Source organism: Cyanistes caeruleus, unplaced genomic scaffold (assembly GCF_971803275.1).
Source record: "Cyanistes caeruleus unplaced genomic scaffold, bCyaCae1.hap1.1 HAP1_SCAFFOLD_102, whole genome shotgun sequence".
In the NCBI taxonomy this organism is placed as follows: Eukaryota; Metazoa; Chordata; class Aves; order Passeriformes; family Paridae; genus Cyanistes; species Cyanistes caeruleus.
In genome coordinates, this window is record NW_028255904.1 from 603,841 (window position 1) to 619,514 (window position 15,674).

Consider the following 15,674-nt stretch of genomic DNA (forward strand, 5'->3'; position numbering starts at 1 on the left):
GTAGGTCTCATCCCTGTATTGAAAGGGTTAATATCTTGCCCAGCCTCATAATCTTCCTAGTGTTCCAAATAAATAGGTACTGTGAGGGATACATATCACAGGTGAGCACCCAGTGCACAATCTGCTTTGGATTAAATCCCATCTCCGTCTTCATCAGCTCACAGTCACTGTGACACTATTCCTGCATGGAAGAAACAGGCTGGGATGGCCCTTTCTGCTTTTGATCCTTTTATTGGCAAATGAAATATTCTATTTGAAAACATTCAAACCTTAGAGTTTCTTTGTATTTTCACCTGAAAATGCTGCCAGCCGAGGTTCCCAAGTGTGTGGTACGTGTTTGTGTGCACAGAGCAAAGGTGTCAGCCTGTGTGCGTGGCCCGGGTGTCTGTCAATGTCCATTGAAGCAGACGGCTGGAAGGGGGCTCTGCCCGCCCTGCGCTGCTCCGGGGCTGGGGCTGGGCTGGCAGAGGCTGCAGAGCGCTCTGAGAGGCACAGCCTCAGCCCCGGCCGGCATCTTGTGCATGGTGGCACAGCCTCAGCCCCGGCCGCCATCTTGTGCACGGTGGCACAGCCTCAGCCCCGGCCGCCATCTTGTGCATGGTGGCACAGCCTCAGCCCCGGCCGCCATCTTGTGCATGGTGGCAGCTCTGAGGGCTGTGCGAGGGACGCTCTTCCCCAGCGCTGTTTCACGTCCTTTCCTTTCCCGGGATGGCATTTGGAAATATTTCTTTGGCCCTATCAATACACAACTCACTGTCTTACTCACTTCATGCTTAGAAGGTTCTAAGAAGAAAATGAAAAGCATAGTGTGATTACGATGAGCAAAACGTAATCAAGAAAACAGTACTCCATAGTGTAGGGCCTACAGAGCAGGGATTTGTTTATTCAATGCCAGGAGTGAGGAGGAAAGCTCCACCACAAACTCACTTGTCCATTCTTTGCACAGGACAAGCTTTTAAACTTTTTTAACTTGATGGGCACATTCTATTTTCCTAAGCTTCATATTTTCTAATGCCGTGATTATGGAAGCCCTTGCAGCAGGGCTCTGCACGAGATAGTTGTCAGCCTCCTGGTGGTTGTTTTGGATGAAGGCTCAGGAGCTACCTGAATTCAAAAGCCCTGTTTGTTACACTTCAACACTTCCCTTTTCTGGGAATTCAGCACAAACTTATAGTCAGTAAGTTCTGCAAGTTCTCTTGCTGCGTGAGGCCACATTGTGTCTTTCATTCAGCAATTCATGAAGAAAACACAAATTGCCTACTGAGACCCTTCTGCTCCCTCCCAAATCACTACTCAAGAACAAGCCTCAGGCACATGCCCATAGTCCCTCTCTGCCAGCAGCTCCGAGCTGCATTGCACAGTGCTTGCTGTGCCCCAGAGAGCACCAAGCAGGCTGGCCTGGTGCCCCTGAATATTTCTGCAAAGCCCTCTGCATTTCACACCTTTGCTGTGGCTCAGTGCAGAGCTCCAGGATTGCAGGCGCTTGGTCCCAGAGCTGTGTGAGGCACTGGCTCGTGCAGATGTGCCCTGACTTGCTGTCACTGCCTCACGCTGGCCTCGGTTCCCCTGGCAGAAATGCCGTGCCTGAAGGACACTGCCCTGTGCTGGAGCCTGCGGAGCAGCCCGGCTCCCTCCCCCTGTGCCCAGAGTGCTGCACACACTGCTGACCATTGCCAGGAGTTCCAGGGCAGGCGGCAGAAGAGCAGCAATGGTCAGGCAGGGCAGCAGCCCTGGGCTGCTCTTTGCCTTTCTCTCGTCCTGTGCAGACTCCAGACAGCCCATGGCACCAGTGTGTGCTGTGCCCAGCACGGCGCCGCTTCCCCTCAGGAGCAGCCAGCTGCCAGCTTGGCTCTGAGAGCGGAGGATTTGCCTGGTGCCAGCAAGAGGCAGCCAGGGCCAGGCTGCTGCCTCTTGCAGCTCCAAGGGCCTCCTTCCAGCCTGCCTGTGCCGAGGCTCAGGCTTCTCTGGGCTCTGTCAGGGCTCTGCTGGGGCTCCAGCCTGGCCAAGGCCGGGCCCGCTCTCACCTCACAGGCGCTGACAGCTCTGCACCACAGGAGACCTTGCACAGCACCCTCACTGCTCTTTCTGCTTTCTCTCTTCAGCCAGACTCTCCTCCAGCCAAAGAGATTTCTCTTAGGGATACAAATCCAAGTGGCAGGAGCCCAAATAGTCTCGAGTCACATCTGCACAGCCTGCATCTGCACAGGATGTTTGCGTTGCACCGCTCCTCCTTTGGTTTTTCCTGCAAATGCCATTGCTGTTTCTGCCTCAAATAGAAATGCCAGAGCTGGGCAAAACTTGGCCAGTTGGCCATATTCCAAAGGCAGTGTGGTCTGGAGAGGATGAATGAAGAGGAGCCTTCCCCCCTTACAAACTGTACCAAAGAAGCCATCAATGTCACTTTCCACCTCTAAGAAAAAACTGACAATTCAGGAGGAAATGTTGAGCTTTCTCACAGGGTCAGAAGGAGAGAAATGTTCCAAAGGAGTTGAGATTTTAGAAATTTTATTTAAAATCCTACTCTACAATCCTACACTACAAACCTACACTACCATCCTGCACTACAATCCTACTCTATAATCCTATTCTACAATCCTACTCTGCAGTCCTACTCTATAATCCTACTCTAAGTTTTTCATGGAGAAGACAGTTTATAAATTGATTGTTGCATTCCTGCCTCCTCCTTCCACTTCTTCACGGCAACGATGAGAGGTGCCAAGCTGGACCCAGGCATGGCCGATGTTATAAATTGATGCTGCAGAAAGGAAAATAAAACAACAAGAAAGCATGATTTTCCAAGCTAAGAGCTTCAAAGGCAGGGGAATACTTTTGAAATGGAAAGGGGATTGAGTCAGAGTAGGTCAGGGGCATGGGGCAAGAGTGGCACAGGTTGCCCCAAGAGCTGGTAGGTGGCCCACCCCTGGAAATATCTGAGGTGTGAGTATCCTGATCTCTTGAAAGATGTCCCTGCTCATTGCAGGACACAGACTAGATGACCTTTCCATGTCCCTGTGAGTTAGTTTGAGATGAATTGACATTTAGGGAAAGAAGTAAGAAACCCCGCACGGAAGTGATTTCTTTGAGAGAAGCTGCTGGGAGCTTCCTCTGTGCCTGAGACAGGCCAATGGCTGGCTAGTTCTGAGAACTGACAACATTTTGCACCATTTAGAAATGAGATGCGCCTCTGTGATGATGCACATTTTGAAAACCACCAGCCCGGGCACTGGCCCTCTTTGCTTCCGGAGCCCGAAGGTAACGGAGCTCTGGTGAGGCCGGCCCTGCTCGCCCACGGCCTGTGCTCCTGGGGGAGGCCGGGCCAGAGCCCAGCGGCTCCCGGGCGGGGGATGGAGGCTGCGGGACCCCGGCCCCAGGCTGGGCCAGGCCACGGCTGCTGACATCTTGCCCACACTAAACCCTCTCCCCGGCGTGCAGCGACGGCTCCAGGCCGAGCCTCCCCTCCCAGCGGCTCCCGGGCAGAGAGAGGGGCCCAGCACAGCCTGAAATCCAACACCGTGACTGCCATCACCTGGGTGAGATTGAACCCTTTCACTGCACAGATGAGACCTTTCTTATTCTTGTGGGCCTGCTAATAAAATTTGTTATTCCTTTGAAGTTTGAAGCCTGTTTTGCCCTTCTCCTAATCCATAGCTCCCAGCAAGAAATGAGTAAGTGCCCTGGTGATTTTAGCCAGCGCTAAAACCCAGCACTCCCTGCCAGCCCAGCCCAGTCTAGGATTGCTCCCCACTGTCAGCTGAACAGCACCAAGGTTGGAAGTGAGGAGGATGGGGGCTCATCTGATGCCTTGGATTTCAGTGGAGGAGGAGCCCATCCCTGGGACACTGTTTCACCTGCAGCCCTTTTGGCATTTTACCTGCAGCAGCTCCTTGGCAGACCAGCGCTGCGCCTCGCCTTTCTGCAGGCAGCAGCTCAGGAAGTCACGCAGCAAAGGCGAGAATTGCTCGGGCTGCCGCAGCTGTGGGCTCCCTTCTGTGGCTATGTGGAATTTAGCCTGGAGAAAAAGGAAACACAAGGCTCCACCTGCTTCTTTCCCATCTGGAACTGCTCTCCCAGAGCCCATTGTTTAAGCTCCACTCTGCAGTGGCAGTTTTTGCCCTGGCAGAGAGGCAGAGATGACTTTCCTGTAGCATTTGGATGACAACTTTCCTGTATCATGAAAAAACCCAAGCCCCAAAGCCACAGCTTTGCTAACATCCAGCAGATCTTGCCTTGGCCGCTGATTTCATTGCCTGATCTAGTTAGTGGCAACTACATCAGCAAATACATGTTTCCTTCTCGGAGGATTCCCAGCAGCTTGGCAGCCTTTTTGGAAGAGGGATTTTGCTATTCTAACTAACTGTACTATTTCCAAGGATTCTTATAAGAAAAGAATCTCTGCAGTGCTTGTTGGTCCCTTAAGCACAGCTGCCATAAAACAAAACTCATCCAGCTTATTGTCTTGTTCTTGAAAATGATGGTAATTGGAAGAAAAGAAAGGAAATGCAGCAGGTGTTCCTCAGGGAAGGAAACAAACATTTGGAATCTCATTTTCAACACAGACACATAAAGATGCCTCCACAAATGTATTGGGTTGAAAATGCCTGTTTGGGCACACAGGAGCCACCTGCAGCTCTGTCTCTCAGCACTCTGAAAATTTCAGGTTCCCTTATGTGGCAAAAGGAAAATATTCATGGTGAAATCAGAAGTGTCATCCCTGTGGTAACCCTGTGCTCGTTGGATTCTCAAGTCAGTGCATTAACGCTGTGCCCATCCCAGAAAGTGCCAGGAAACAAACAGGAGGTTTTGGCAGGCTCTCCCCGTCACCAGGCTCCAGCTTGGTGATATGGAGAAAGTGGCTTGGGTTATGAAAGAAGGTGGTCACTGAGTGTCTCAGCAGCACTGCACAAGAAGCAGAAGAGACTCTGGCTTTACAGCCTCATCTCCAGGTTTCAGACAAGTTTCCCTGTGAGAAGAATGGGGCTGCACTTCTTCTCTCAAAAGCACTGTTTTAGAAACTTGGTTTGCTTTGAGTTTCTTTGCTTCATTTCTGGAAAGATAACACCAGCTCTGAGATGCTTGTTTCCTATTCTTGGGGCCATCTACACAGCCAAAAGAGCTGGAACGACTTGTAAGGCAAAGCAAAATGCTGCCTGAGAATGGAGATGGTTTGGGCGAGGTAAGGCTTGAGTTCCCCCAGTGCTGCAACCAAAGCTCCAGCAGATGCTGATGTGCTGCAGGGCCATTTGTAGAAGGGGCCTTGGTGGAAGTACTTCCGCAGATGGCCATGGGATTTTGTGCAGTGAGCAGAGAACACGGGACAGGTGAGAAAGACAGCGGGATCAGAGAGTATTTGCTCCTTACCGATTGAGCAGTGAAACTGTCATAAGGAGTTTTTTGTTCGGCCATTTCAATTGCCACAATTCCAAAAGACCACACATCCACTTTGGGGCCATATGGTTGACGCTTCACCACTTCAGGTGCCATCCACCAAGGAGTCCCGGTCACCGAGCACCGCTGATTTTGCTCAGGGGTGAGCTGAGCAGAAAGGCCAAAATCAGCTGAGGAGAAAGCAAAATACTCTTTTAATTTTAATACTGTCAATTAGGAAGCCAAGGCAAAGAATTCCCCGGTAGAAGTTTGAGAATGTGCAGTTGAATTTCCTGGACAACACTCCCTGCTCTGTTTCCTTAGGGCTTTAGCCAAGGAAATATGAATTGGCTACTTCAAGCATCCCCCCATTTCTTACACTTCCTCCAGCAGTGCCTTTTGTTCCCCTGAAGGTTTAGATTGCAGCTCCCTCCCTCTGGAAGGAACACACACAGACACACACAGAGCAATAGCACTCTTGGCTGCTTGTGGTTCCTTGTCATAGCTGTGTGCACCCTGCAACTGTGCCTTCAGCCCACAGCAGGGGGGACCCCTGCACTGCCAGCAGCAGCATTTTTGGGGAGCTGGCAGTCACTGAAAGCAGCCCCACACCCCCCATTCCTGGAAGGCTGAAGCTGAGCAAGAATACACTGACCCAGCTTGACAGAGCCGTCGGTTCTGAGAAGGATGTTGTTGCTCTTGACATCTCGATGGATCACGTGGTTGGAGTGAAGAAAATCCAGTCCTTGCAGGCACTGAGAGAGAAAAGAGAAGCAGGGGGGCAAAAAGTAGTGCTGTGAGTTCATCGCACAAGCAAGGAAACAGCTGTGGAAGGTTCCCTTTGCAGGGGAATGGGGAGGAATGGCAGAACACAGCGCCATTGAGAGCAAGAGCCTGCTGCTCCCACAGTAGCAGAGCAGCACCTTTCTCAGTGGAGAACTGCAAATGCCAATGCAAGAGACAGAGCTAGAATACAAGAGCAGGGGATAAGAGTACAGGAAGTGAGTCCAGTGAGTGTAGGGGCACTGGCAGACAGTTCCCTTGAGATGCTCTTGCTTGCCCATAGCCGAGCAGCAGCACAGAAACCAAGCTTGGCCCATGAAATCACTCCCATTCTGAGCCCCTGTTTCCCAGACAATGCAGCTCAAGGCCTTGGAAGCACAGATGGGATCCCTGACCTCCCGACTGACAGCTGCAATCTCTCCTTCAGACATTTGAATCTCATCGATGAGATCTCTCAGAGTGCCTCCGTCCATGTACTCCATCACCAGCCAGAGTTCCTCATGCACAAGGTAGCTGAAAAAAGGAAACAAGGCCATGCAGGTGAACATGCACGGCTAGGTTGGTTTTTTGCTTGAGTCTTGTTTCTGGGTCCCTTGGAGACAAGGGCAGAAGAAAAGGCATAGACATTGCCTCTAGGCTGTGCAGTGTTTGCAGTCTGTGCTGTCTCAAGGAGAAAGGCAGTTTAGGAAGAGCCCAGATAAAAAACCTGTCACGCATGGCATTTCTGGAAATAAGCACCTAGTCTTCCCGGCATGCACAGCAATGGAAAAGAGGGGCAACAATGCAAGGGCAATCCTCTCTTGGATGGTTCATCAGCATTTAAGAAACTTGAAAAACTCAAGCCCAAAGAACTGTGGAGGCAATGAACTTAGAAGGTATTGAATTCTTAAGATAGGGCTGATGCAGGGTTTTGAAGAATTTTCAGTCTGCATTTGCCAGGGTGGATTCATGCAGACAAAATGCAGTCTCTTCCCATCCATTGGAGATAAGTAGAGAAATAATCATTAACAACTCTATTTCCTGCCACTGACCAAAGTGGGTTTTTAAGCTCTCATGCTTGTAGTATGTAAAGAAACATTCAAGGGATAGGACCGTGACCACTCACCTGGCTAAGTAATTCACGATCCTGGGACTCCTATTACTCTCCATGATCCTGATTTCATTCATGGTTAGTATCTTCCTACTCACTCCTTGCACATTTATTTTCTTTATGGCCACCTCAAATGACATTGAAAAGGAGTAATTTGAGAAAATGGGTAGCATGAGACCACAACACACATGGAGCAAGTGATTTTGGAATGGCACAGCCAAGCCGAGCCAAAGTGCCTTGTGATTAGACCTCATCACCAGAGTAATTAGGGAGTGACATTCCAACAGCCCATTTCTCTGCTCCCTTGGGGGCCAGTTACAGGACATGTGGCCACTGGCGATTTGCCTTGTCCACAAAGCCTGTTCCAAGTGCAATTTGCAGGCTGGCTCCAGTCTGTGCTTCTTGTGCCTTTTCAGCACAGCTCTCCTCAAAGCTCCAGCCACAGCTGTCAGCAGTGGGGAAAGGCCTGGAGAGCAGCAGAGGCTGCAGGGGCTGTTGACATTTACCTCTCCTCCTGTTGCAATGTCAAGTGCTCTGGAAACCTCTCCAAAACCCCTAGAAACAAAACAGCAGCAAAGAAAGGAGAAGCCATTTAGATCTTGCAGTGGAAGCCAGTCCAGACAGGAGAGCTCTGCTGTAAATGCCTAAAAGCTGCAGGTTGCAGGAGGGGTCTGCCAGAAGGCAGATGATGCATTTTCCCCTCAAGTGCCTGGGCACTGGGCCTGTTCCTGAAGCCTTGGGCTTTAGTGCCTCAGCTCCAAAAGGCAGCTTATTCCTTCATCTCGGCTATCAGCTTCTAAACTGTGCAATTCTAATCCTGAGCACGGAGTATTTCCTTTAGCAAACTCTTGGAGAGAAATGTTCCTGAGAACTGTTATCTGACAGCTCTCATTGGGGGTAGGTTGTGCTTTCAGGCAAGCAAGATTCTTCTCCTTTCATTAGTGTGGCCAGATGATTTGGAGACATCCAAAAATGCGAAGGAAATGAATCCTGAGCTGTCCCACACTTGAGAGACAAGCAGATTTACCAGGTTCTGTTCCTTGCTGCAGGCAAGACCTTGGCAGCATGGAGATGTCTTTGACAATGCCTTCTGAGCACACTTGACAAATTCTGGCCAGTACTGAGACATGGGGCAGACTAAGCCCGCTGTCTAAACATGTGGACAACTTGTCTGACTTCCCACTTGATGGATATTCCACCAGTGAAACCCCTGGCCCATGGCTGTGTAGAAGTGACTGTGGTTGGACTCACCCGCTGCCAAGACTTTCCAGTTCAATGTATTTTGTGATGGGATTTTCCTTGTTCACCATCCTCCCTGAGGGAAACAAAATGCAAGATGCTGACTTTCAGGCAGAGATCCGAACTTGCAGGAGATGCCAAAGGCAGCCCCGCTGTCTGGGGCTCTGAACCCTCTGTGGTCAGCTGGGCAGCAAGCACAGCAGCAACAAGACAGGCAGTTGTGCAGTACAAATGGGCAGCAGAGAGACTGATTTTGTCCAGTCCTTGGAAGGAAATGAAGCGCAGAGAGCACAGCAGGGCACAGCACAAGGCTGGCAAAGGCCAAGCATGAGCACTGACAAGCAATAGCAAGAAGACACAGCCAGCCTGAGCCCCTGTCAAGCTGTGGCCCCCGTTCAGGACACACCAGCATTGCCTTGGAGATCAGACACAGCCAGGTGCAGATCAAGGCCCTTTTGTGTCCCAGCAGGTGAAGGTAGACACCAAATCAGCTGGGATCTTTTCTCAGCCCCACCAGGTCTTTTCTGAGAGCACAGCACTGGCAGCTGTTATGGGCAAGAAGCAGATTAAATGGGTTGTGCTGCAAAATCACAGAGGGCTTGATGTGTTTTCCCAGAGACTGATCTGAGCAGGGCTTGGGCCAATAGGTAGGATTCTAAGAGTCATGGGAATGGCTGGGAATCAGGGATGAAAAAGTGCCATGGATCTGAGGAATACACAGCACAGGGGCTGCAGGCTCGCTCCTGAGAAATGCCTGCAGTGCTGTTTTATCTGATCACACCATGTGGATGTGTCTCTTGGACACATCTTTATAAAAATAAAACTAGGATATTAATTACAGATTGTTATACAAGTATCTGTTTCTTCATTGTGGGCCCAATGAAAACATCTCTTGCTCTCTGTTTCTGCTGTCACCTGATGTTCTTTCAAAGGAGTCCTCACTGACAAAAATACAGCATTCTCATAAAAACCTTGTAGATGTAGTAGAGGCAATAAAAACAGTCCTAAAAATGACACCAGTAAGACACATGGGGCAGAACAGCTCTTTCAGGATGGAGAAAAAAAAAACTACCAAAAAACCACCAAAACCAAAACAAAAATCTATAAAAAACACCACACAGAAAACAGAACCACAACAAAAAGACAAAATCCCAAATCAGTTTCTGTGAAGTCTTTTGGTGCTGACAACAGGTGGGAAGTCGGGAGTCTAAGGAGAATTTAGGAATTAAATACTCTGTTCAGTTTGGCCACTAGCACACAGAACTTGCATAGATCATTTGCTAGGCCACAGCCTCCTGCTGATCCAAGAACAATTCCTGCTTCTGCCTTTAGTGGCAAGGGAATGCCAGGCAAAGCCGAGCCAGTCCAAGCTGCCCTCAGAGGCAGCAGGAACAGCCAGAGCGCTCTCTCGCTGCCTCAGAGCACAGCAGTTCCTGTGGGGAGTCCTAAATGTCTCTGGGACACCAAAGTGAGGAGGATCATTTGCTACAGCTCTGCTGGCACGTGCACACAATACACTGTCCCTCAGACAAGAAATACACCAGACGTACTCAGTTGCTCCACGAAGTCTCCCAGGCTCTCCTGGAGCTGAGCAGCAGATGTGTCACTGCTGGACATGGACAAACTGCCCCGGCTCCACTGCTCAGCTTGGGCAACAAAGGCTCCTTTAGATGCTGCTGCTGCTGCTGCTGCTGCAGCAGATTGAATGGAAGAGCCTGTGTAGATCTGCGAGAAGAAAGGAGTTTGTGTCAGAAAGCTGGCTGGCAGAGATTACCCCAAGTTCCCTTTTCAAATGCAAGCCCTTAGGAAGTTGCTGTTAGCCACATGCAAAGCTCATCAACTGGATTTTTTGGATGCCCACTTCTGGAACCAAATGGTCAAAACCCAAGGTTGGTTTTAATCAAGTTGATGGCCAGTTTCATATGCCATTTTCCTGCATTTTCTGAAGGATGACTGCAACAACGACCATTGCACTTCCTCCCACGGATCCCTTTCCCCCTCCAAGGGCTGCAGACACATTTGCAGCTCCTTGTTCTAATGTTGGAGCTCCTCCCCCTCAGTCCTCTTTTCCTGCACCATCTTCAGAAGGTGCTCAGCCTGCAGCACTTGTGCTTGGGACAATACCTGTGCCTCCCGCCGACCTTGGGGCTCTTCATCAGCAGGCATTTGCTGGAAGCCTTCGCAGGCTGCCAGGTGAGATATCAACACGTCCACCTCAAGTCAAAGAGAACAAAGCAGTCAGAGACCACAGCTTGTCCCTGTGTGCCAAGGCTCATTGACTGTGAGCAAAGGGAAAGAGCAGGACAGCAGCAGATTCACCAAGGGATACAGACAGCTTGCAGCTTGTATTCCAAATCTGTCTGGGGGACTGTGTTCACTTGCAAAAAGCCCTGAAGAAACAAGGAGAGCAGGAGCAGGCCAGCAGGAATCCCTTGAGATGAGTGCTGGCAAAAGGGGCAAATGACTGGTGCCACTGTCCAGGGCAGCAGCTGAGATTGAGCACAGCAGGAAATGTCCTTCCAAGCAGCTGGGATAGACACTACAGCAGGATGGCACTGAGAGGCATCAGCCCAGCCCCCTGCTGCTCTGCAGAGGAAAGGCAAGAAGGGCAGAAAGCACCAGACTGCAGTGACTGCTGTGCCTATCGCTCTTTCACTCACTCGATTTTCTAGAGCCTCTTGCTGCTGAGCGAGGAGATCTAATTTCTCTTGGATGATTCTCCTTTCTTCCTCCAGCCTGTTCTCTCTTGCCCTGATCCTAGCCTCAGCTTCCTGCAGCTCTGCCAGAAGCTCCTCCTCGGAGGCCTGTGAAGAACGACAGAGAGGAATTTCCATGAGTGGAGTGTCTGCCTCACTTTCACTCACCTGGTTTCGTTGATTTCCTCTCTGCCAGTGGAGATTCATCTCCTCCTCGATGTTTCTCCTTTCTTCCTCAGGCCTCCTCTTCACTGCCATGATGGCCATCAGAGCTTCGGGCAGCTCTGCCTGGGGCTCTGCCTCGATGTTCTGTACACACAAATGGAGAGCAAGTGCCTGGGAGCTGCCCTTTTCAGGCCTGCCCTGCCACTCCTGCCCTTCTGACATCCACACTCTTGTTAGAAATCCTGCTCAGTCAGGAGACAAGGATGTGTGCAATTGGATCCTCTGCTGCAGGTCAGAGAGCCTCTATGGCCACCTCAGGATATGGAAGAGGACCAAGGTATTTCTCCTCCCTCTTTTGTCAGCTGAGAATTCTGAGTGGCAGTGACAGAGATCCTCAAAAGGCCCCACCAACAAATTAATTGACACACCCCTAGGGATGCCAATGAAGGAAGCCATGGGTCATGTAATGAATGTATGACCAAAGTCACCAAAAACCACCTAAACCATGGAATTGTCTCACCTCACTAGGACAGGCAGAAATTTATAGGTTAAACAGGGAGTGTCAGGACAGAAGAGGCAGGAGGAGGAAAACAGCTCTGAGGAGAAAAAACAACCATCTCTAAAGGGGTTCTTAGCAACACAAGACAGCACTCAAGGACTTGCAGCTTTGCCCCCACACTAGGCTCCAATGCAGTTTCCAAAGCTGCAGACTTCACCACAAAACGTATCAAGAGAAACTTGCCACTTGTGGATTTTGCCTCAGAAGAAGGGTTCAGAACTACACAGTTTGTTTCTTTGGCCACACAGGACAAGAATGGCCGGCCACAGCTTCATGGACAACACAATCATCTCCTTGCAGCTTATCAAAAGCCAAAAGACAGGTGGCCTAAAAGACTCTGCAGAAGTGAAGAATTACTCCAGAAAACTGCAGAACACTTCTCCAGGTCATCCTGAGGTTTCCAAAAAGGGACAGCAAACAAAGCAAGCCCTGTGAGCCCCAGCAATGCCGTGTGAGCCCTTGGCCATGGCTTGGCAGAAGCCAAGAGACAGAGCTTCCCTGAGCCAAGCAGCCAGCTGCTCACCCGCAGGCAGCAGCGCTTTGGGGCCTCAGCACGACGGCTCAAAGCCCAATTTCCAGCTGCCACGGGATGGGGGAATGGCTGGGTGCTGGCAGGACTCCAGCACTCAGCACCCTCAGCCAGCAACAGCAAGTGCTGGCTGCTCAGAAACTTGCAGCTCTGCCTTGCACTAAAGACAGCAGCACCCAGCACTGGCACTTACTGTCTGGGCATGGTCAGGCTGGGCTGTGACCACAGCTGGAGGCTCGTGCTCCTTTTGCTCATTTTGCTCCTCTTTGGCCTCTTCTCCAGGAGCAGAGGGAGCCACAGCAGAGTCTGCTCTTGCTTCTGGGCTCTGTGGACAGATGGTGGAGTTAGGGACAGGCAGCTCCTATCATTTAGAACCTTATTTCTCTTCAGCTCGATTTCTACAACCAGCTCTACCAAGCACAAATCATCAGCTTTGATAGCAATGGGATTCTAAGTCTCTCCAACTAAATTAAAATGGGTTAATTCAGCCAGGCTGCAAATAGCTCTGAATTAGAGAGTTCACCCTGGCTACTATCAGCAAGCAACGTTCTCTCTGCAAATCTGAGCTTTGAGTTCTTTTAAAGCTCTGCAATGGAAAATTAGGAAATAGCCAACAATGCCTTTGCTATTGCTGTTGTAAACATGGAAATGGATCTTCTTTCAGCCCACCCAGCTGGCCCTCTGCACTCTACTGCCACAGGCCAAGCTCACAGTTCCCTGCACAATTCTGAAACACCAGGAGCATCAAATGTTCCTTTCTGACTCACCTCAGGATCGGCACCTCTGAACACACGGCTCAGATGACCTGCAGTGGGCAAGGAAAATGAACCAAATTCTTTGAGAAAACTGGAGAGAACCGTGGCCTATTTAGAACAGCATCTGAGAAGATCTCCCAGTCTGCATTTTCAAAGGTGTCCTGCTTGACTGGTGTTGTTTAAAGCAGCAACTAAAAAATCACTAGGAAACTTACTTATTTCTGGCTGTGAGATATGGATTAGAACAAGAGCAAAACAGGCTTAAAACTTAAATGGAATAAAGAAAGTTTATTGACAAAAACTACAAGAATAAGAAACCAGAATAAAACTTCCAGAACAACCCTTTTCTCCCCCACTACCCAACCATTCTCTTGTTCACATGACAACATAGAGACAAAAAACTTTGGAACTTTGGTGTTTACAACAGTCCCAATTCCTGCTGGAGTCTTTTCATCAGTCTTTGTAGAGAAACAAAAGTCTTCTTCTGCTATCTATGGAGTTTTTCACATGAAAACTATCTTTCTTCATAGCTTTCTATTTCTCTGATGCCAGCTGCCCAGAAATCTGCCATCAGTTGTCTCCTCCCATTTCCCATCACTCTGAGGTGTGTTATGGGTCATGAGTCCAGGGATGTCATTTTTATGAATGAGTTATTCAAAGGCAAAAGTTCTCTTTATCTGTTTTTCTGAGCCCCCCTGGAAACAGAAGTTTTCTTTTTTGCTTCTTAAAAGACACAAATCTTCAACTATTACTTCTCCCCCTCTGTTCCAGCATCTCACAGTGTCACAACTACTTCATCATTTGCTCAAAATCCACACTTGGAAACTCTCCATTCCTCCCAATATACTCTGTCATGAATTAAAGGAGATTTTTTCAGAACACTACTGTCCATCTCCATAGCTTTAACAGAAAAATATTTCAGCTTATTAAAGCATCTCCTTCTTTCTCTTCCCCCTCTAAATTTAATTTGTTTCTTCACTCTCTTTGATGGGTTGATGGTTGATCACTCCCTCTCTCTCTCTCTGGAAAAAAAGGATTAATCTGCAAGTCTCATGCAGGTAGTAAAAGAGTTAAAATCTTGCTAAAGCTGCAGATGTTGATGGTGTCAGGTTTCAGTTTCAGAAACTGCAGTTCAGTGGCAGAAACTGCAAACCAAGTCAGGCCGGCCGGCTCCGTTTCTCCCCCCACCCCGCCCTCTGCAGCCTTGTCCGGCCTGGAGCGGGGGAGGAGGCCGAGACAGAGCCCTGTGACCTCGTCAGAAGCCAGAAACCAAAGAGAGCAAGAAATTCCCGGCCTCACATCTTCAGGTGGTGTTCACAGGTTGATCTCACTTCTCAATAGTTAAAACCGCTGCCAATTCTCACCCATGGCCAGGAATTAGTCAGGAGAAAAAACTCCCATCAGCCTCCAGCAGTTTCAACTTCCCCAGCTCTCAGAGCTATCTTAAAAGTAAAGTCACCCCAAGAGATTGAGCCAGCAAAGTGAGGAAATGCCAGACTCTGCTGCCACAGGCTCTCCCGTGGAGGGAACAGAAGCCCTGCAAATGCTGCCCGCAGCCCCCTGGCTACAGACACCCCGTGTTTTGCTGAAGGTGTTGACAGGAGCTTTACCAAACCAGGGGCATCCTCATGGTCTTTGTGTTTCAATAGCAACCCGGTCACTAAGAAAGAGCAGGGAGACCTACAAAAGCCAGCTCAGGTTCCAGCCAGGGAAAACCTCTACTTACGTGCCAGGTTGGTGAGGTAATAGCCGGAGTAGCCGATGACATAAATGGTGCAAACGGCAACAGCGAGCTGCTCCATCATTGTAGCACTGCTGTGCCAGTTTGCACACTCTGCTCCACCACAAAAACAAACAAGGCTCCTGTCAGTGTGCAGCTGCCCACTGACAAACGCCTCAAGCAGGAGGATGCTCCTGCACTGAGCAAGCCCAAGAGCTGCTCTGACCCTGAGGCCTTCCGTGCACCAAGGCAACCTTGGGATGTCACCACGACAAGGTGGCATCCATGCCCTGACATCACAAAGCCAATGCTCTGCGCTGCTCTGGGAATTGATGCAGAGCAACCCTACCTTCCCTACAGCAAACACAAAATTGCCTGGGAGCTTCTCCTCTGTCACAAAGGGTCACAAATCCTTTGCTGGGCTGTGGGAAATGGAAAGACAGAAACTTCCACAGATACTGAAGGGTTTCATTTACAGCCTTGGAAGGAGCTTGGGTTCATGCAATGCTAAAGGTTCACAGACGTTGAGTCGAGAAATCATAAGCTTATGTTCCTATAGCTGCAAGTAAGAATATGCCATAAGTAAATAAGAAACTGCATTGAGTGAGATGGTGGAGAGATTTCAACTGTAATTGTGTGATTTTATAGAGTAAGCTATGAATCTAAATATTATCCTAAGAAGCACATGTGTGTAGGTGAGCTAGCAGTGTATTGGGTGAAAAGCAGACACAGTGCAGCAGAACTTGGCAAAGGTGAAAGGTGATTAAGTAATAA

The 15,674-nt window shown here is 49.6% G+C and overlaps 1 protein-coding gene across 1 annotated transcript; it reads right to left on the minus strand.

Annotated features, from left to right (window-relative positions):
• Positions 1-2,488: 2,488 nt before the first annotated feature.
• LOC147646305 (serine/threonine-protein kinase PAK 3-like) lies at positions 2,489-15,156 on the minus strand. Its single transcript, XM_086873636.1, has 14 exons — positions 14,907-15,156; positions 13,193-13,230; positions 12,619-12,750; positions 11,137-11,481; positions 10,601-10,690; positions 10,027-10,201; positions 8,489-8,552; positions 7,744-7,792; positions 7,253-7,365; positions 6,543-6,660; positions 6,020-6,119; positions 5,359-5,555; positions 3,872-4,009; positions 2,489-2,755 (listed from the first exon to the last, which is right to left on the minus strand). Exons 1-14 carry the CDS (start codon positions 14,983-14,985, stop codon positions 2,636-2,638), a joined length of 1,758 nt encoding a protein of 585 aa, XP_086729762.1. The 5' UTR covers positions 14,986-15,156; the 3' UTR covers positions 2,489-2,635.
• Positions 15,157-15,674: the final 518 nt, after the last annotated feature.

What these genes read in the sequence shown, in the direction of transcription:
- LOC147646305 (XM_086873636.1), bottom strand. Translation starts at nt 14,985, where the DNA reads ATGATGGAGCAGCTCGCTGTTGCCGTTTGCACCATTTATGTCATCGGC. An exon ending in AGCCTGACCATGCCCAGACA is followed by an intron (nt 11,482 to 12,618) that starts GTAAGTGCCAGT and finishes TTGTGTGTACAG; the next exon opens with AACATCGAGGCAGAGCCCCA. An exon ending in ACAGTTTCACTGCTCAATCG is followed by an intron (nt 4,010 to 5,358) that starts GTAAGGAGCAAA and finishes CTTTTTCTCCAG; the next exon opens with GCTAAATTCCACATAGCCAC.